The sequence below is a fragment of the Podarcis pityusensis genome (genome assembly GCF_964106645.2).
Source record: "Podarcis pityusensis genome assembly, chromosome: 6".
In the NCBI taxonomy this organism is placed as follows: domain Eukaryota; kingdom Metazoa; phylum Chordata; class Lepidosauria; order Squamata; family Lacertidae; genus Podarcis; species Podarcis pityusensis.
The window spans coordinates 56,366,247-56,388,375 of NC_138030.1; the positions used below are offsets into that span (position 1 = coordinate 56,366,247).

Genomic DNA, 22,129 nt, shown 5'->3' on the forward strand with positions numbered 1-22,129 from the left:
GTAACCAAAAACCAAAGTGGCACATTTCCTGTTTAACAGTTGCCAAAAAGCTAATTCTATAACTTTTTAAAGCTCTTGCTGCCACTATCTAATTTTGTACTTCTGAGACTTTCAGCTCTTCATTTCTTTACCCTTCCCTTGTCCAACAGATTCTGCAGAAAGGTGTTTTGTTTTTCATTTGTGTAATGCCAAATATATTGCTGGTGCTCTTATAAAAAAAATAATTAAGCATGTATATGTACTTGTGATATAATACTACTACACCTAAGAACTCAATTACTATTCCAGAATTAGAACATTACCAGTTCTTCAGTATCATCAAAGAAGAAAGCATTCCACCCATCAACCATTCTCTGAGGGATCTGTTGTCCATCAAATATCTAAAACACCATGAAGAATAAAGGTAGAAAATGGGGTGGGGTAGGAGGGGGTAATGAACAAATCCAACATCAGAAAGTATTCTCTCTTTTGAAAAGGATGAAAATATCACAGAAAATGTTACTAGGGCCCAGATGGATGTATTTGCAAACCATTAACAGTTAGTTTTGAAACAATGCTGGGACACATGCCTTCCTTGACCTGAAATGCCAGATTGTGGGAGTGGAGGCAGGGAGGCAAATGATTATTACATTACTTAGTGGTGATAGGAATGCAGTCCACATATGCTCAAAAGGAGACTTGCACTAAACCTGTTTGTGACACCTCAATTTGGTTAAGGGTTGGGTGGAGTTCAAATCAATAGCTTACCATTTTTAACTTTTAAAAATAATCAAGATAAAGAACACTTCGTGCACTACTTTGCTTGAGAATGCTCACATTTTTCCTCATTTATAACAGCTTCACAGGTAATAAAAGTTCTGACATAAAAAGTACTTCTCTGTTGGAATTAATATGCTACTCAAGGCAAAGCATCAAATACAATGATTGCCCACACATATATTTCACATCTGAAAAGCAAAACAATCTCTTGTGTGCAATTATTATGTATGCTGCTTTTAAACTAATATTGAGGAGCACATTAATTCCTTCTGCAGTTGAATCCTGTGATGTGTGAAGAAGCTGGAAGAGTGGCTCAGTGTGATAAGACAGAACCCGTGAAGTGGCATGGGAGATATGCAGTTGCAACTTCAACAACTCTCCAGAAAAACAAGAGTCAAAACTGGCCTCACATACAAAATGAACTGAAAAGAAACATGATTCTCTAGCCAATCTTCCAAAGCACATTTTCCTGAAAACCTACCTCTTGAAGAACTGGGATTACTGGTGGATCTCTCTGTTGTAAGAAGTATAACACCATTAGGATATAGGCATATGAAGACAGACTTCCTCTGGATGCATCTCCAATATCACAGCGCTGGTCAAATACATTTTGAATATAGTGAGCATTTAACAAGATATAACAATGAAAAAAGAAAAGAAGTGTTTTGTGATGCTGCCGTTTCTGAGAATGATATTGTCAGCCTCTGGCATGCACTAAAACATAACCTAAGTCAAACAGGCACAAGGATACTATTTCTGAAAGGGCTCATTTGTGTGACTTCTTCCACATGCCCCTGATGACACTGGACATGCTTCTAGAGCAGCAGTACCCACTTTTGAAACTCATTAGAGTTCAAATATCATATATGGCATGTATGTCTGCTCTTCAAGGGAAAAGGTAAAGAAAAATCCTACTACGGATTAAAGTACAGCTTTAGATCCTGGTAACTATGGATTTCATTTGGATTAATGGGGCACTAATTTACTATACCTAGTTCTAAAGCCAACATATAAACCCACATTCCATTATTGCAGCTCAAGTAATCTGTCAAACAGATATAATCCAACCATCAACAGGGACTTTAAAAACCTAATTTTGTATAGGCCAATATGATTATATATACTATTAGTAGCTTCTGCAGAAATATCAGACGCTGCTTGAAATCAGAAATTTCATAAGCTTCCAGAATTGTAACTGTTCAGAAAACCATTTAAAAAACAAGTTGAACTGTCATCACCTTTTGGGGACAGAAACCACTGAGCACACATGGCAATAAGCTAAAGTTGCACGTTATTTATATTTACCTTTGCAAAAACTTTCATTGTGTATCCCAAGTATTGTACTCTCGGATCAATGGCTGCATATGTTGCAAGCATCCTTGTGTTGTGCTGTGCCTATAAAACAATGGTTTGGGTATCAAGCTTTGGGTATCAGGCACACTTCAATTTGCAGACTGAACATGAGAAATGTTGCAAAACAATGCATATTTACATTCTTACAAAATTTCAGGCAGGTCACAAACATAGCCAAAAACAAATTCAGAGGAAGAGATCACACTTCCAAGCAATGTGTGGGATCCCAACAATTGCAGGCCCATATGCCCTCTGAATAACAGCTCTTGATGAATTTAAAGGAGTGATACATACAGGTGAGCTTTTGACCAAACATATGGGCTTTTACTGAAGATGATACTTGCCAGTGTATTGTATAAACTGATATCCCCTTCTAAGCCACTTCGTCTGTGCTCAAATTTTACTATAGGCACTTTGGCTGTTGTTATAGGCAGGATATTTCTTAAACCTGATAAGATAAGGTTTCAAGATGTTAAATACTCCCCATAGCCAAAGAACACACAAAAATGCATATAAGCAGCACAAAGTTCCATACACATACCTGGATGCTTCTTAAGAATCTTTGCCAAATTTTCAATAATTTCCTTACAGTTTAATTTCTGGGAGAAATAAATACAAAGCCTGTGTTACCTACATATTCCCACAAAGAATTCAGAGTAACCAAGTACTTTGAACATACATGCTACAATAATCTTCCTTCAACTATATAAAATGTATTTTAAAAAGAACTCCAAAGAGCAGGTTTAAACATCTCAGGAACACAAAATCTCAAGGACCACCTCTCCCCATATGAAACGACTCAAGACCCTGCAATCATCATCTGAGGCCCTTCTTTGGGTGCCTCCCCCATGAGAGATCTGGAGAGTGGCAGCACAGAAATGGGCCTTTTCTGCAGTGGCTCCCCATTTGTGGAATGCTCTCCCCATGGAGGCTCACCTGGTGTCTTCATTACATTACCTTTAGGCGTCAGGCAAAAAAGCTTATCTATAATCAGGCATTTGGCCGATTCTATGGCCTTTTAAATGTGTCTGTGGAAGAGGGGTGTCTGGTTTGTTTCCCTTTTGTTTTTGTTTTACAGTGGTACCTCTAGTTACGAACTTAATTCGTTCCAGAGGTCCTTTCTTAACCTGAAACTGTTCTTAACTAGAGGCCGCTGCACTGCCGGCACATGATTTCCATTCTCATCCTGGGGCAAAGTTCTCAACTCAAGGTAACTCTTCCAGGTTAGCAGAGTTTGTAACCTGAAGCATTTGTAACCTGAGGCACCACTGTATTATGTATTTTGTGTTCTCATTTTGTCTTTTAATGCTGTGAACTGCCCAGTGATCTTTGGATGATGGGCAGTATACAAACTGAATAAATAAAATAAAAGAAACAATAAAATACCTCTGCATTTTCATGGCCTTCTAGTGTCATGCAAATATCCAGGTCACTGTCACGAAATCCAAATCCATTTTTTGAAGAGCCAAACAGGCACAGCCTGGCCTTGTCTGATCAAAAGAAAGAGGGTTTTTTAAATAATAACTTTAGACTCATTCAAAATGTAACAGATTGTACATTAACTTTAAACTTCCACAAAATTCGAGAACAACTGAATTTATATTCCACTACATTTTGTAAGACAAAATAAGCAATATGATTCAGATTATTGCAGACCCAGTATAACCACCCAAGTGTCATCTTGCCACATCTGCCAGACACAATAGTTTTTCCAGTGCCCCAAACAAAGCATGTTTTAATGCCCATATATTCCATCACTTTTCAGTAATAAATAAATTCAAGATGTGAGGAAAAACACATTTCTGATTTCTTTAGACTATTTTTCAAGTTCTATTAATGTACAAATCTTGATTCTTGTTTTAATATTGTTACTCAATATGTTTGTCAGTTCCCTCAATTTCTCATTTGTGGTAATGGGCTTGATGCCAACTCCTTTTCTAACCTTCTTCTCCATACTGAAAACATTTAGGATCTCTTCCTAAAGAATGAGGCATGGCAAACTAGATTTTCCTTGGCATCAGCTGGCTGATATATAATCTCAGCCTGCAGATACCTGTCTGCCAGGGAAAGATCCAAGTGAGGAAGGAACTATTGCACATGCACTTAACTTCAAAAATTAATATCTTCTATTAACTTGCTGCCAATATTGATTTTAGATTCTTCTTTTTTAATGCTTCTTTTTTTTTGTATTGTTCTTATAATAATATAAAACATTGGTTTGAGTATTAGTGTATATAATGTTTTGTTCTCAAGTGCAAGGAAAGATGGTATACAATGTAATAAATGAATACAATTAGAAAATAACTCTCTTGGACAACTGCAAAATAACAAATAAATTGGATGTTTTTAAAAGTTTCCTGTTGCGTACCATTATATTCTTTTCGAATAAATCTTTCCAAACTTGCCAGAATCTGTTCTCGGTTTTGTTGCTCTGAGAAAGGAGGCGATAATTCATCTAAACAAACAAAAACCTAAGTGAGCCATTCAGCAACATCCAAGTGTCAGAATTAAATATCCTCAAACATTTCTCTCACTGAATATTTTACCGATCCCTGTAATTCATTAAAGTCATCTGGTGATGGTATTTTACATTTAGGATGCAACCATATCATCTTAAATATCAGACTAAACCCCTGAAAGGAAAGCAAAAGAAGAAACAAACTTATGTGTTGGCCCTGCAAAATCTGTCCATTACTAAAGATACCTTGGTTAACAAAACCATGCAATTCCTTGACGCTTTGGAAACTTACATTTGCCAAACCCACTGCAAAGTCTAAAACATCCTGATGACCTTACTGTAAACTAGAACATATGAGTATACACTACTTCCAATCACATAAGAATGCTTTCTTTCCACTGATTTAAGCAGGGAAAATCCCAGATTAATGTGGTTAGAGTTCAGTACCCCATTATTAACTACTGAAGTAGAACTCACAACCAGGTCAGAATAGCAAAACTTTGCTTACCAAAACACCTTTTACATACTAGATCAAGTATTTCTCTAAATCTACTTGTCATTGGTGGTAGTGGTTTTAGATCAATTTTCTTAAAATCCTCCGGGCAGTCATTTTTGGAATGGCCATCCCTTTTGCAGATACTGCATACTATAGTTGGTGGCTATGGAAGAAACGAACAAAAATGTTTTACTTTAAAATATATTTTTTAAAAAGTGTTATTTTCCTTAAAGATATGCAGTATGTTCCAACAGCTCCTTCATGAATTTGACTGTGTCGACCACAGCAAACTATGGCAAGTTCTTAAAGAAATGGGAGTGCCTGATCACCTCATCTGTCTCCTGAGAAATCTCTATGTGGGACAAGAAGCTACAGTTAGAACTGGATATGGAACAACTGATTGGTTCAAAATTGGGAAAGGAGTACGACAAGGCTGTATATTGTCTCCCTGCTTATTTAACTTATATGCAGAATTCATCTTGCGAAAGGCTGGGCTGGATGAATCCCAAGCTTAAGATTGCCGGAAGAAATATCAACAACCTCAGATATGCAGATGACACAACCTTGATGGCAGAAAGTGAGGAGGAATTAAATAACCTTTTAATGAGGGTGAAAGAAGAAAGTGCAAAATATGGTCTGAAGCTCAACATCAAAAAAACTAAGATCATGGCCACTGGTCCCATCACCTCCTGGCAAATAGAAGGGGAAGAAATGGAGGCAGTGAGAGATTTTACTTTCTTGTGTTCCATGATCACTGCAGATGGTGACTGCATTCACGAAATTAAGAGACGCTTGCTTCTTGGGAGAAAAGCGATGACAAACCTAGACAGCATCTCAAAAAGCAGAGACATCACCTTACTGACAAAGGTCCGTATGGTTAAAGCTATGGTTTTCCCAGTAGTGATGTATGGAAGTGAGAGCTGGGCCATAAAGAAGGCTGATCACCAAAGAACTGATGCTTTTGAATTAGGGTGCTGGAGGAGACTCTTGAGAGTCCCATGGACTGCAAGAAGATCAAACCTCTCCATTCTTAAGGAAATCAGCCCTGAGTGCTCACTGGAAGGACAGATCCTGAAGCTGAGGCTCCAATACTTTGGCCACCTCATGAGATGAGAAGACTCCCTGGAAAAGACCCTGATGTTGGGAAAGATTGAGTGCACAAGGCGAAAGGGACGACAGAGGACGAGATGGTTGGACAGTGTTCTCGAAGCTACTAACATGAGCTTGACCAAACTGCGGGAGGCAGTGGAAGACAGGAGTGCCTGGCGTGCTCTGGTCCATGGGGTCACAAAGAGTCAGACACGACTAAATAACTAAACAACAACAATGTTCCAACGGGAAAAGTACAAGATGCAAGCAGCAAGCTCACTGGTTTTAGGGGAGTCGCTATCTTTTCAAGCCTGTTTCACATGTTAAGAAGGCAGCAAATTTGCATATATATTTAATATTCCTCAGTTGGTTCAAATCATGCTGCAATTAGTCCCGGGTCCCCTGCCTTGTCCAATGATAAAACTGTTCAATATTTACTACCTCTGCACCCAAACTGCACAAGTTCCTAGCCCAAGAAAGAAGAAACGAATGGGAAAGATGGAGAAAAACCACATGTAGGTTTGAGGGTGGAGTGAAAGACTTACATAGCATTTTGAGTTTTAGTCCTTACTGCGTAATAGCTCACAAAAAATCCAGAAACTCTGAATAGTGGTCAAAACGCTAAACGCTGCTACAATACATAAAGGCTTTATCTACTGTGGGTGGTTTTTTAAAACTAGTTCAGGAATGAAACTAGTTCACATGAAAGTGAGATTAAAATATACTTTTTCAAGAAATATGTGCTTTAGAGGTAAGACAGAGGCACTCTCTCTAGCACTATTATGTTTCTCTTTGATTTCATCAAACCAAAGGAAAATACAGAGAATCCATAAAGTGCTCTGCTGTGAATTCAACAACTCTTGGCTTCTGGAAGAATGTTAGAAAGTGGCCCTTCTGCCTCTAAAAGAAGCGCTTTAGTTATCTGAAGAAAGCTGGCCTGGTAGAAAGGACTGAAGCTTAATGAAGGCAGATTCATTCTTCTTTCATCAAGAGATTCCTCGCTGTCCTTAGGTTTCACTGCAGTGAAGGTTAAGTCAAGTAGGAACAACTTGACACTTAAAAATGTCAAGAGAGATTTGTCTAAATGTCTAAAACTTTTGGAACAAATTGTTGGGAACTATGGCTTTAGCAGATTCATTCTGTTCAGCCTTTAGTTAAAGAAAAATTGAGAGGAAGGCATCATTGCCATATAGCTAGCAAATATCAAGGGTCTTTGTCTGGTAATGAGAGTCAGTGGAATCAGTTCGCTGACAAAAACATTTCTTTAGCAATGATCTTAAAACACGGTTAGAGAAAACATTTTATTTTAAAAAGTTAAAGTAAGTTTTGAGTCTGCTTTACCTTTCCAGAAGTCAAAATAAATTTATCAAACACATAATGCATATCTTCTGTAGTGACTTCATCTTTACTGTCTTGAATTTCTGCTACTGCTTTGCAGTTGTGCGAGGTAGCTGATGTGCTGGTGCCTGAGCACATACTCTTCTGTGGATACTCCGTTACTGAAATCTGCAGACTTTCAGCATCAGATAATTCACTAACAGAATCTGCATCAAGAGACCTATGTTCACTAAAAACACAATGTTGGCTTAGCTCCTCCTCATCTGAAGGCTCTTGATCGTTCTTTGCTTTAGATTTCTGTTGTAGTTCACAGCATTCATTAGTACTTAGGGACAGAGTTTCCTCTTTGTCTTGAGAGTCTATGTTTTCAATTTCTGGCTTTTTTACCAGTAAACTTTCCAAGTTCTCAGTACATCTCCTGGATGTAAGTTCCATTTCACTACATTCATTAGACTCTTGTATAATACAAGCATGGCCTGTGTTCTGTTTCTCTGTAATGTTGGCCTGCTGGGGAAGGCAACAGTTGGTTACAGGTTCTCCAGTTTTTTTGCTACCAATTTTCCCCTTTTCCTTCTTCTTGGTATCCAGTTTAGACTTACTCCCATCTTTATTCTGTGGACATGCAAAATATTTATATGCTGTCCTGAACCTTTCCAGGATATACTCAAATACCATCTGGCTGTTCAGGCTCCGTGCAACATTTCTTTTTAGTGCAAAAGGATCTATAAAAAGACAAACCAGTAATACGTTTGCTGCTGTTGTTCAATAGGACCTTCAAGTACAATATCAACATACCATATTTTAAATAGGGCTGCAACATTTTACTTTATTAATCACTTAAAGTGTAATTATTGAAAACATTTTCATTTTACTAAAAAGGTGTACCTGGTTAATCAGTTGACACCTTTTTTATAAATTTTTTTTGAAAGCAATTAAAAAAACCTGCAGATGGGAACTGCCATATTAAAAAATGGCATTCCATATGCAAGCATGTATGCTTCTCAAAATTATTCCTGTTGGACATATGCCTGAATCGTCTTAAAACAAAGAAAGTACCCCCTTTTTAGCTTTCTCCTTCATATTAACTTTTTCTCATTTTTATTTATTTGCAGTATTTCTATCTTGCCTTTTACCCCATGGTTGCAATGCAAACCCTTCAAACTTAATAAATATAAAACATAATAAATATAATTAAATCTGAAAAAACCCTCATGTGATTTCATTAATCAGGTCACAACCCTGATCTGAAATTATGTAAATATTATACTGTTATCCATAGATTTTATGCAGAATAACTTTATTTGAATATTACCATTTTTCTTACAATGTTGAGTATTGTGGTTTGGTTCACACGTAACACTGAGTTAAAGCATGGCTACACATGAACAAGCGAGTGTGAAGATACTTAGAAGAAAAAACAGAGCTGCTTTGCTCCTCCTCAGGTCCTGCTACTGCTGTGCTACCCAGAGCTAAGCTATGGTTTCACTTAATGTAACGTCCAAACTCAGGCATACCGTTTGTCTTCCCAGGTAAGTAGTAAGCCAAGAACCATCTTTGTCTACAGGTGGTTCATCTATAATGCTAAAGCCAAACCATAGCAGCAGCAGCAGGACCAATTTTGGAGCAAACCAGCTGTGATTTTCCCCTCTGAATACCTGCATGCTCACTCACTTTTACCTATGGTTTGGCTTGGCATTGCATATGAACTGGGCCTAATATAAAAAAAATACAGGAATAACCAGGCTATCACTCATTAGGGATTTATCTCCAGCCACAATATTCTGGCATAAAAAAATGAATAAAAGGGAATGGCATGTTTCCTGCCTCAATAGAATTATTGCTTATAGTTCAAGACCAGCAACTTGAGTCCATTTCTCCTCTAGAAATACAATATATTTAACTACAGATATATTTGAATACAAATTCAAAGTAAACTTTTAAAACTAACCTTTCCAAATTATTATGGGCAGATGAGTGCCAGTCAACAAAGTCAAGTATATGACAGTTATACAAAGAAAAGCTGTATTTTTTACATTTGTAGCTAATGTAGCATAATACAGTGTTTTATCTACAAAAAAGTTAGATAAGTAAGGCAAGAGTTCCCAAAGTCTCTTTACAAAATGCAGTGCCCCACCTTCAATGGCTATTCGCCTTTTAGGCCAGGTTTTGTTCTCTCTGGTTAAAAGTTCTTGTACCCGTATGCTGATAACATATTCTTCCAAAGCAAATTCCAGTGTATAGAACTTCAACAATTCTAACCACAGTTGTCCCAGAGATATCTGGTGTGGTGTTTCCAATGCTAAAGGAGACTGAAAGAAGCAGAAAATGGAAGCTTAAATTTCTGGTTCTTTGGTCATTAAATTTTATCAAGAAAAGAGTCAAGAAAGAAAAGAATGATTTCCATTTAAACAGACTCGCTTACCTTGCCATTCTTCTCCTTTGGATTAGTTTGGGTGTCTGTTTCTAAGGATGCTGCACTCTTGTTACCACCTCTGTGCTGTTCACCTTTAGCTTTGCCTTCTACACCATTCAAATTTTTCCCTGCTCCATTGTTTGATGGTTTGTATTCCCACACTATAAATTTTTCATCTTCTATGCCCTTCAGCTGGTAATCATCAGCCTTCTTAGAATCAAAACCTTCAATCTAAACAATGCAAAATAAATAAAACAGAAGCCTTTTCAAAGAACAAGAGCAAGTGTTATACATATAAGACATTCAAATATATAAGCATTTATTTTATGCTATAAATTATGTTTAGATATAAATTGCCAATGGAGTTACAAAAGCTACTTTAGATAGATCCTGTGGAAAGTTCTGACTTCCTTATTTGGGTCCACAGAACTAATCACAAAATTTATTTGAATCCAGACACTTCGCTTGCATTTTTTTTTAAAAAAAAAACCAACTTACCCAGTTGCCTAAATATGATGGTAGTATACGTGGTTCTCTTTGTTGAAGGAAAAATATCACCATTAAGGCAAAAGAATATGAGGGTATCCCGCCTTCTGCCTGGCAGTCAATATGGCACAACTACAAAAAGGGAGAAGAAAGGTCTTCGTTTGGTGCTTTGTATATATTTCCAGCAACACATAGTAGATCTTGCAAATTTTGAATTTAGCCAGCATTTTTTCCAGTCATAGAATAAAGGCCTACATAACCAGGTCTGAAGGCATATAAAACAACAACCTTACTGATGCTAAGCAGGTCTGTGCTCTGCCTTTGGAACCCTATGTAATCTACCTTAAATTCCAAGATGGAAGAAAGGCAGGATACAAATGTAGTAAAACAAACAAACAAACAAATGTCTGTTATCTATAAACCAATGTGGAAAAGTACAAAAAATTAAACAGTGGTCATTTTAAATATTATTAATACTTCTAATACACATTCACTTAATCAGTTGACCTGGACAACATCCAGACAGTTTCCCATTTACATAAACATGGATTACATGGAAGACACACATTAAATCCAGATATTCACAAGTTTTAATTAGAGTCTACTTTGAGTATGAGGGTAACTTTGATATTACCCATTCTTTTCTATGCTTACTCAAGCTATGAACTGCACTACTTCATTCTTTCATCAACTGAATCTTCCCTCAATTCAAGACTTAGCTCATCTTTTCACCTTTGAGATGCTAATTTCCCTCTCAGTATATTGTTTTCCCTATCTGTAGAATTAAATTGTCTACTTCAGGTACAGGTGGTGACCATTTTGCACAGGGGTTTGGTGCCTTGTCCCTGTGCGTGTTGACAGAGCACACATAAGCCCACCCCAGTTCCTCCCTCTTCCGGGTCCAAAACGGCCTGTGCATTGGCAGTTGTGTGTCAATCAGACACATGCAAAATAGTCACTGCCTGTACAAAAAAAGATGTAACACAATTTGGATAGAAAAAAAAAGATTCAAATATTCCTCTATGTAGAATGTACAATAAACATTTCCAGAGCTCCACTTCCAGAGGCAGCTAAAAGGTCCTCTGATATTCCAGTGCATCTTTTAGAGAGTACAAGGAGCTTCAGTGAGAAGGGGATGCCTGAGAAGCTCCAAGGCACATCCAGAAGCCTTAAAGTGTACATGGAGGCTCTGTGCTCAGCCTTTTGCATTTTATCCAAATACTGTATTATTTCCGATTCAGAAAAAGAGATATCATTTTAGAATTAATCTAATCTAATCTAATCTGTACAGGTTCATTTCAGCATTGTAAAAGGTTATTGCATGTACATATTAAGTACACATGCAAGGAATAAATATGTTCATTTAAAACTTACTCTAGCCCAGTAACGAAAAGCCAACACCAAAGGAACGAGAACTGGTTCCAGTTTGCCAAGCGCAGCTAGCAGATCAGTTGTAAGGCAGGCCACATCATTTCCAGCACTTACTTTGCAAGTTAAACCACTGAGATTGAAACAAATTTTAAGAAAAGTTGCAAGTTAAACCACTGTCCCTCAGTGAGTGATCAAAAAGAAAAACATGCAGTTCTCAGCATATATGTATAGTCTTGCATTGGTTTCTTTCCTCATGCTGATTGCTTACCGCAGATACTGAAATCTATTTATCCAGCCAAAACATTAAGCATTTTAAGTCTCAACATTTTCAATAGAAGGGTGGGGGAAATGCTCAAAAGTATCACTGAAATCAACAGGACTTTGAAAGTGCTTAAAATTTTGAGTGAACTGTACTCTTTGTTGTTTCTGTGCTATTTGTAAGAAGCTCCTACACCTGGAAAATGGAGGAAGCAGTTCTGGAGCTAGCTTCAAAGTAAAGAACTACATTCTATCCTTTGTAATCGATTGTAAAATGCCAAACGTAAGATGGTGTCTCATCAATAATCCTTTTAACTTGAACACGTAAAACAAAAGTACACAAACCTCTTAACATCTTTACAAAAAACAACAGGAACTTTGGCATGGAAATCTGATTCCACATCAGAGTAAGAAGCTGTAAGCGGAAAAACAGAAGAGCATATCAGGAAATAAAAGAATCTTCCATAGTTCTCTCAAACTGATTCAAATCTATCTGGGTAATATAAGCAATTAGAAGGTTACTATGTCCTCTGTTAGATACCCAGAATTAATTACAATAATTTTTTATTGTTTCTCACCCCATTATCTATTATTGTTTTTATGGACACTGTTTAGCAATGCAGAAACTTAAGCAGCATATAAACATTTTAAATAAATCTGAATATGAAGTAAGTGAGGAAGAAGGGGGGGGGAGAGAGCTCTTACCGCTGTTTTTCAAAATATCAAGCACCTGTATCAGAACATCCGGATGACTCATCTAAAATAATGAGGAAGAAGGTTATTTTACTCTCATTTTAATTCTATCAAAAGAAGGAAGGCAATTGTATTATTAATAGTCACAGGTATGATCCAGACCTCTGCTCACCTGCATAACAAGCACAGTACAGGGTCTTTACATGTACCAACAGGGCCCAGAGACCCAGGTGTGCTTGCTTCTGGAACCTGAATCTAATCAACAGTTATGTACAATGAAGAGATCCCTAATTATGCTACAGCTATGCCATTGTGAGTGTACCAGTTACTCCTAGTTTAAGCATGCATATGGGTGCGCCACCAACTCTGTCCAGTTGGGACAGGGCCTATCCTTGGGAATTCTCTCTCACTCCTTTATCAACTCATAAATAAACTGGTGGGGAAAAGGTTTCTCTTAAGTGAGAAAGAATGGAGGTTATCATGGAACTTTCTGAGAGTGCTCACTTACTATTTCCAGGTCAAGAACATCACAGAAAGCTATACTAGTGAGAAAAATATTTGAGACCATAGACATAAAACATTTCTAGCTCAATAATGTCACAGACATTTCTTCAACTTACCGTGGAGGGAAATTTTATATCAATATTAATATCACTAGTTTTAAAAGCAAATCTAGTTAGACAGGATCCATACATCCTCAATGAGCATTCTGAAAATAAAGAAAGGGTTCCATAAGCAATCATGTAGCATTCATAACCATTTCAAAATACTACGGATGCAATCTGAAAGCAAACATACAAGAAATAAGTCCTACTGCTACTGACTGTATAAAGAATACCATTTTAATTCTGGTTATAAGGCGTTTTATGATTAGAAAAGCAAAAATTAAATAGTTTGCTCAAATTAATCCCACAAGTACAAACTGACACAGCATTGACTCATATGCCATTACAGGTCTCTTCCAGTCCAGACACACAACAGACACAGATAAAGGCTTTATTCTACCCCCCCCCCCCCGATAAAGTCAGATGCTCTCAGCATTGAATGTTAGCATTGTGTGTAATCATGGGATTACTTCTAAGAAAAAAATGTATTTAATACTAGGGTGTATAAGCATGAACTCCATGCTGCTTAGAAACATGTGCAACACTTTTATGTATGATGAATGAACACCTACCTATTTAATTGCAGGTAGATGCTACAGGAACCCTTCATGTGCAACATAGACAAATGTCTATGTCAAATGTCATCCCACATTATAAGGTACAACACTGTACACTTGACAGCTTTTGATCTGTCAGTCTACTACATCTCTGTGTTACATTTAACTGCACTGGTATGGAAAGAACACACAATATAAAATGCAATTACCAGACACTGGTATTAGATACAGACAGCTTCATTACTGAAAATGTGATGCTTTCCCATCCAAATGTTGAGGGTATTTTGCTCTCATCAATTCAACTATACGTTCTGGTTTTGTCTCTAACTAGAGGATCTGCAATGGCCAGTGAATCAATGTTGTTTTTTCCTAATATGAACAAGATACTTAAATTTCTGCTTTTCTAACCATAAAGTACTTTATAACCATAAAAGAAAAATTATTCATTTTATATACTCAGAAGCAAAGCATTTATGCACATCTGAGAAACTATGGAAAATCAGGTTGGGCTTCATCTGCCTGAAAATTTTTACATGAAAACCTCAATTAAAATAATAATCTTCAACAAACCTTTTAATATTCCATAAAGGAAGAGAAAGTAAAGATACAAGAATGTCAGAAACCACCAATACCATCCTGTACTACAACTTTCCAAAACTGGTATTTTAATGTACAATTGAATACATGGAAGTCAAACTGATTGTAGACCCAAAATGTATTCTCAGCGAACAAGCAAATAATCTCCTTAAAGAAAACTAAGAATCTACATTAGGTACCTGGTAAGTGTTGCTGAATTATCTTCTCCATATCCCATACAATTTCCTGGCGGATTTTAAAATCATTATCCGATATGCCTTGCTCCTTTGCTGCCTCCATCAGCGTAAAACTCAAGGCAGTTACTTGTGCAGGGGAAGGGGGAGGGAGAGCACGGAGTTCGTTTTCTTCTTGCTTTTCCTGAAAATATTATGAGTGGTAAAGAATAGTGTTACCACTGGAAGAATTTTCAGGTTCAACCCATTTTTATTTGCTTCTTTAAATCCTGTTAATGCCAGCCTATAGCAAAAACTGTCCATGAAAGTGATATAATGTTAACAGATCATTAAAGATATCTGAGAAACACCATAAGATAGGGTTGCACAACTTTTGCTCCAGTGCACATCATGAATTATCTTATAGAGATACTGCAAGGTTCAGTGTTGTCACCCATGTTGTTAGTATTTGGATATTATAAATGTGCTGATGACATTCAGCTCTATTTTTCCTTTTGTCTCGAGATGAGGAGGAGCAGCAGTGATGCACTGAAGCAGTTCATGTAAATTAATATTTTATGTGCTTAACATTTTTTATTTGTTTAACAAGATATCTTAAGTGCAACAGATGGGGGCAGGCAGAGGGAGCTAGAGACAGAATTGTCTGCACAATAATAGACAATAGGAAAACACTTTTTTTCCACCATCTACAATATAGTCTTATGATTGCAGTGCTTTAACTATTTACTTTGGTTTCAGGCCAATAATTCTTAGAAGTTATATGAAGCAATTAAAGTAAGTATAATTCTGGTAAAAAATTCCAAGCCTTGATCTAAAACTTACCATGATATTCTTTTTATGACGTTTTTCTTTAATATGTTTGTGAGCTCCCTGGATATTTTCAATGTGAACTAAGCAGAGCTTGCATAGGTACTGGCAATTAGAGTACTCTGGAGAGCGCTGTGGAAAAACCACACATTTAAAATTCAGCAGCCAATTAATTATGTCTGTTTTATTTTCCATTGTGACGATAATAAAATGCTACTAAGCAGTGAGCATAGTAGATGGGGATTGTCCTTGCTGTTCACACTGGCGTATGAAGAATTTATTCACACATTTCTAAATAGTTTAGACTCATATTTTTCATATTTCCATGACGCCACTAACACAGCTCTTCTTGTTTAATGCTAGAAATCATAAAATACCAGAAACCTAGAATCAGCTAAATCCTAACAAAAGATGCAGTACCTGCACTCAGTTTTGCTCATTCTGAAGAGAGAAAAAATTCTTGGCAGAGTTTGAAGAATTGGCAAAAGAAAGATTCAGAGCACCAAGGCTCAGAGACGTATATGGAAAGGCAAGTAAAAGGACGTGGGATCATGAGGAGTTCAACAGAAAAGTACTTCCAAAGCTCTGCAATAGTGAGACCTACCCTGGATATGAAAGTGGGAGACTGCTTTGAGCCTCTCCAGCCAAATAGAAAAAGAATAAGCACAGTAAGCCTAAGCCCCATGAAAAAGTAAGCTTTTTTTTAACAAAAAAGGAAAAGGGGCCCAGAGAAGGCAAGAAGCCACGAAAAGCAGATATTTTACTGGCCTTCAGTCTTTTAAAGAAAGAAAGAAAAATTCTCTTTGCCCTGAAAAAACCTGTACATTGACCCACAGCACTTGCCAGAATGGTTATGCACACTGGCTAACATGCACAAAATTCAGCTTTTTACACATCATCCAAAATTGCTCAGAAATAATGTCTCCTGACATGACCCAAAATCAATTAGGCAAGTGGTGGCAAACACACAAATGTTAGCTTGTCATGGACCAACTGCCTTTTCCCCAAGGTTACTATGCACCCAAAATGTCATGTGATTAGACCCCAACTGAAATGAAAAGCATATAATCTGTGTTCCCACTGATGAGAACACACAGTGCAAATCAACATCTGCTATAAGGGGAAAAAAGCAAAGGATGAGCCTCTGTCTTTTCTAGAAATTCTTTCTACCTCCTTAAAGAGAACCATCTCACACTCCACCGTTATTAAATAAATTAAGTAGCTAATTAATTTCTTCTGAATTATGTGACATGCTACGGTAAGTGGGGGAAAATCATCACCTAAAAAAGAAAACTGTACAATTTACTTACTTTTTCCAAGCGAATAATATAATCTCTTTCCAGTCGCTCTTCTGCTTGTTTCAAGCCTAGCTGCTGTTCGGCTGTCAATGTTGATTCATCAATTACAACAATATTTTCTAAATAATCAGCCTCTGAATTAGCTTCTTTAGCAGAATCTGAATTCTTTATTTTACCTAATGAAAGGAGGAGCAAAGTTGATTATTAACTTGTTTTCTCCAGGCTACCTTAAATATAAACTAAGAGAAAATTAAATAAATTGGAAATCCTAAAATGTGAATATGCTCTCTCCTTGATAATTATGCGAAACTAAGCATAGAAATAAAGCTGACTTTTAAAAAGTAAAACTTTTTTGATTGTTCTCAGAGTCATTAACAAGAATCATACCCTTGAGCTATTAGAATTACCGAGATAACGTAACAGGTAGAGCAATTCAGAAAGCACTATATGAAATTATTATTATTATAAACCAATATGCAATGTTTTATAAACTTCAATTGCATGTTGCATGTTATATTTAGGCCTGGTTCACACATCACTTCAAATGAAGACATATAGTTCAGTGCTATAGCATCTGCTCACCCGGGTGATTGGAGGAAATTGATTGCCCAAAGTCTTCATGGACTTATTACCTGCTACTGTATTTATACGGCGTACTGTACTTGTTTTTCAAATTTGTGTGTTGTTTTACTGTTTTACTTTGTTTTTATTGGCTATTATTATTATTATTATTATTATTATTTTAAAAATACTTTTATTACTTTTAATTAGTATTTTGTAAACTGCCCAGGTATCCTGATTGGATTAAGAGGGATTTAAAATTTGAACAACAAAAAACCAAATAAAGAAATGAATGCTATAGCACACAGAGACAGCAGTGACATTATACTTGATCCACACTGGGTCTACACATGTAACAGAATGGGGTGGAAAAATGGACTGCCATGTTTTAGGCGGCATGTGGGAGATACCACATTTGAATTATGCCCGTTTTGTTCTTTGAAGACTTAGGAGGAAGATTTGACTAGGCCTTCACCTGGTATGCCAATTTTCTATTTGAATGGAGATGCATGCATATGTGTTTTATTTGTTTGTTTTTAACATAGAGAAGGAGTTGAAAATGTGACCCTACACCTGCCATCTGATGTGCTGCATTCCATTTTATCACCTCTTCCTGGAGTATGAGTAGGCATACATGGGGGGGGGGGTGAAACAAGCTATTCTGATATATTAGCTAAAAACTAGGTTCGTAATAGCTGCTTAGAAACTATCATAACAACTTAGAGTGATTGAGCAAAATGCAAGAGAATGTTTTATTTCAGAGCTATAATTATTTCTGCACTGAAACACAGAAAAAATATTTTTGTACTTTTAAAGGTTGTGGGGCTTACATTACAAAACACATTTTTCTACCACACTTGACAGTATAGATATAACTAACATGCACAAAGCAAAAGCCATTCAAAATGCATTTCAGACTGTTGGATTTTTAAAAATAAAAACTGAATCCAGCACTCACAGGAGTCTTCAGATTTGTGTTCCATTGGTCCCAGATCCAAACCACTTTTGACTGAGTCTCCAGGCTGATTAGTATTAATTTTGGATATATCATCTCCAGGTGGATTTTCCAATTCAGAACTCCTTCTCTGGGCAGATGGTAAGCTTTCTGTGCTAGCACCATTCTCTGAAATATGGGAGCTTGAAAGATTTTCAACCATGTGCTGAGCTCTTATCTGTTTCGGATCATCTACTTCTGCTGGTACATTTGGTAACCTTTTTGCTTTACATTGATCTTGAATATTTGACCCCATGTCTCTGCATCCAGCAATACAACTATTTGTCTTACATGATTTATTTTCTCCTGACTTTTCAGGACAAACATCATTTTGCTTATTCTTTTTGCAACTGCTCCCACCTGAAGAACTTTTCCCAGCTTCTTTTATAGATTTGTCATTTTTGTTAGTTTTATAATTTTGATTGGTTGTAACTCTGACAGCTTTGCTTTCTTCACAGACAATTCGGGCAGATTTTCTTGTGTCATGATTTCCAGTTTTTGAGCTCTTGCCCTCTTCCATTATTGAGAAGACCTGCTTCGTCTATTACTTGAGACTACTTGAAATATAATTTTGCAACAACTGGAGTGGAGCAGAATCCTCTCTTCAGGCAGGGTATCTGGCTGATTGTCTGATGAGAAAAATTGAGAATGAGAACACAAAGAAACTCTTACATTGTTAAACATAGTCCTAAATTAAAATAATATCAAAAATGCTTGCAATGAGAGACTAAAGCTAAGCATGTCAGGGGGAGGGGAGAATAATGGAGGGAACATTCACATGGTGTGATGGAAATATCCTCTATTGGTTTAATAAGAGCACAATCCAAACCCTCCTCCATATTTTGTTGGTTGGGGGTGATTAGATGGAGCAGAGATTCTCTCCACCAACCTGCAGGGGAAGAGGGTCAGCGAGCTTTGACCAAGTGGGTGGTAAGCCAGAGTGTAGAGAGCCCCAAAACAAGGTGATACTGGGGGACTTCCGGGTTGGCGCCTCTGGCAATGGCGGATTTCCTCCGATCGGGAGGAATCCGCTCCGTGGAAAAAAGGGTCTGAACCGCCACGGCGAGGCAGAGACCCATCAAAAACCACAGGTGGGAGAAGCCTGTGGACGTGGGATTCGGCTGGCACCTTTGCGCCCCCCTACTCGCGGGGAACCCCGGTTTTGGGGATCTGGAGCGACGTGGGGGTGAGTGGCGTGGTGCTTTGAATCGACTGCTTCTTTCACGGAGTGAAGCCGCACTGCTGTTGCCGGAGAGCGCTGACTTTTTCCTGTGGACAATTGGATTTTAAATAACTGCCCATGAGTAGAACGGAAAATTGGATTAAGAATTTTCTTTCAATTTGGCACTGAAGCGGGAAGGTCTAAACAGGAAGTCCGCCTTCCGCTTTTGTAGATAGATTAAAGCAAAGACACGGTAAGCTAGAGTTTAGAAAGTCGTCTGTAAAGGATCAATTTTCATAATTTAAAATTACTGAACCCCCCTTGGAAGCAGGAGAAGAGGGGGGAATTTTTTCTGGACTGTTTAAACCTGCAGAAGAGAGAGTAAAGAAAAGCAATTTTCCACCGTCTTGAACCTGGGAGCGGGGTGTCAGGACAGACGTCCTCTGGAAGTTCATTGACTATAGACAAATGTTTTGGACAGATAGTTAAAAGAAGAGAAACATATTGATTCCATTGTTCCGCTTCGCATCTAAAAGGAAAAAAATATTGACAAAATATCTGAAAAAGGAAACTTTGTTGTTAGATCTGCTTTTAAAAGAAAAGAAAAAAAGATGGATACAAATAGAAGCTTTTTCCCCTAGAAGGAGCTTGCGAAACTGTTATTAAATTCGAACTGGGAGCTGTGCAGCTGCAATAGATTAAGATCGTGGGATTAGACTCTGACCTTGAACAAGAATGTACTCGGAGGCTCTGGTGCTTGCCTTCTGCAAGACAAGTGCCTTATTGGAACAGTTACATGAGAAGACGGATTTGATGACTGTTGCGATTGGAAATTTTGGACAGGCAGTGGGTACCTATATAGAACCCACTCAGGAATTAATCCAGGAGTGTGCTCTGACAGATCAGATGAGGGAGGAGGTTGTTGGTGGACCCCGGGAGGCAGAGATGGAGGGAACTGTGGCCCAGCAGGAACATGAGTTGTTGGATTTGACGAATGAACCTGGAAAAAGCCAGATTTGGAGAGATAGAGTCTTGTTTGGCTTGGAGATGGGGGCTGGATAGACCCCCCTATGCAGGGATGTTTTGACCTTTCAAGTCTGGCTTTGGGCTGGGAGGAGTTCGGAGTTGTGGGGGTCCTTAACTTTAGAGGGACCTTGAAACATGCTTTTAAATACCACATGGAGTTCAGTGTTGACTATGGAAAAGGGGCTGATCTGTCGAGAAGGGACAAAAATATTGTCAAGCTGGAGTCTCCACGAGTGAAAGGAGCAGAAGACAAAGTAAAGTACAGGTATAAATATGAAGAAGACCTGCGGAAGGAACATGGAAGAGATTTAAGAGCCTCGGATATAAGGTTACCAGGTTGATGAACTAGATGGATGGGATAGAAAGGACTGACAAAACCCGAGACCAGGAGGAAGAGACGTTGGATGAAGATTGGAAGAAAGTTTTAAAAAATTTATCTAGGAAAGTTTTGTAAAATTAATGAGTATTAGAAAAATGTTGGAACGAAATTATTTGGCTGTAGCAGAAATGTTAAAAAGAATTATGTAAGAATATGTTATGGTTATGAGAAATTGGTATAAATAAGATTTAAGCTTTAAGTTTTAGGGTTTTTATGGTAAGATAAGGTTAAAATAGATTAAGGTAATTTAATGACAGAATATTATGAAAGATGGAAAGGATTTGCTGAGATAATTAATAACTAGAATACAAAAAAGGGAGGTGTGAGGAGGTCCATGAAACAAGTTAATGAAAGATAAAGATTTGGGAATATTGGATTTGTTTTTAAATTTTTTGTTTATTTTTGCTTTTTGATTTTGATGTATTTGTGTGATTTGTTTTTTTTCTTTGACTTTTGTTTTTACTGACTTGTATTGTTTAATTTCTCTTTTTGTCTACTTTGTTTCTTTGTAATCTTAAAATCCTCAATAAATATTATTTTTTAAAAAAAACAAAACAAGGTGATACTGAATCCAAAACCCTGGAGATATTCCAAAGGTTCTGTTCCTATGCCAGCTTGCAGCTTGTGAACCAGCAAAGCTTTGGATGTGGCAGTGCCTCTGCACCTCATAGGCCCTGTGTTAAGCTTGCTCTGCCCATTAATTTTGAGATTTTCCTTTGCCCTTTGTTGGGGCAACGCAAGTACTAAAGCAGCAGGGGGAGAAATATCCTTCAGCACATTATGCTAGGCATGCTCTTCCTTGAGGCTTCCCAGGGACTTCTACCTTACTGGCCACATTTTAGAGCTCCAAACTCTTACAATTGTTTTGTAGAAATGCTGCCAATTAGTAAAGTTTTCACAAACATTAAAAAAACATTTCAGAGCATTCGTACATAGGCCTCTGCTTTACTTATACCTCTACAACTTCCAAAATAAGTTTGCTTTCACTTCAGTTTTTTTCATTTTAAGTTAAGAGAGAGATAGAAAAGTACACTGTATTGCAACAGTATCAAAACAATGATATGTAACACAAAAAGGACTACCTGAAAGTTGCAATAAAATATATATTGTAAATATTGCTTTTTAAAATTACATCAAAGGTTAATAAAAGGGCAACATTGGCTTTAGCAATGAAATAACAATTAATGATTTCAGAATAAAAACTATCCTTCATTTACGTAGTTATTTGTTAATTCACTTATATTTGTAACCCTAAC

General features: G+C 37.3%; 1 protein-coding gene and 1 long non-coding RNA gene across 2 annotated transcripts in view; one reads left to right on the forward strand and one right to left on the reverse strand.

The window, feature by feature from the left end:
* Positions 1–22,129, reverse strand: part of TUT4 (terminal uridylyl transferase 4) — a 35,540-nt gene that overhangs the window by 8,185 nt on the left and 5,226 nt on the right. Inside the window, exons 2-21 of the mRNA XM_081010847.1 lie at positions 18,271–18,935; positions 16,764–16,927; positions 15,469–15,585; positions 14,653–14,830; positions 13,335–13,423; positions 12,727–12,778; positions 12,367–12,436; positions 11,767–11,893; positions 10,405–10,524; positions 9,916–10,137; positions 9,628–9,802; positions 7,497–8,215; positions 5,079–5,229; positions 4,481–4,567; positions 3,499–3,602; positions 2,654–2,711; positions 2,457–2,560; positions 2,065–2,154; positions 1,241–1,354; positions 303–380 (exon numbers count right to left, since the gene is read on the reverse strand). Coding sequence (XP_080866973.1) covers positions 303–380; positions 1,241–1,354; positions 2,065–2,154; positions 2,457–2,560; positions 2,654–2,711; positions 3,499–3,602; positions 4,481–4,567; positions 5,079–5,229; positions 7,497–8,215; positions 9,628–9,802; positions 9,916–10,137; positions 10,405–10,524; positions 11,767–11,893; positions 12,367–12,436; positions 12,727–12,778; positions 13,335–13,423; positions 14,653–14,830; positions 15,469–15,585; positions 16,764–16,927; positions 18,271–18,826 — 3,375 coding nt within the window. The 5' untranslated portion in view covers positions 18,827–18,935. The remainder of the gene's footprint in view (positions 1–302; positions 381–1,240; positions 1,355–2,064; positions 2,155–2,456; positions 2,561–2,653; positions 2,712–3,498; positions 3,603–4,480; positions 4,568–5,078; positions 5,230–7,496; positions 8,216–9,627; positions 9,803–9,915; positions 10,138–10,404; positions 10,525–11,766; positions 11,894–12,366; positions 12,437–12,726; positions 12,779–13,334; positions 13,424–14,652; positions 14,831–15,468; positions 15,586–16,763; positions 16,928–18,270; positions 18,936–22,129) is intronic.
* Positions 329–16,726, forward strand: LOC308479877. Its single transcript, XR_013987865.1, has 5 exons — positions 329–403; positions 8,936–9,022; positions 14,466–14,655; positions 15,385–15,420; positions 15,817–16,726. It is a non-coding gene; the product is annotated as an uncharacterized lncRNA (long non-coding RNA).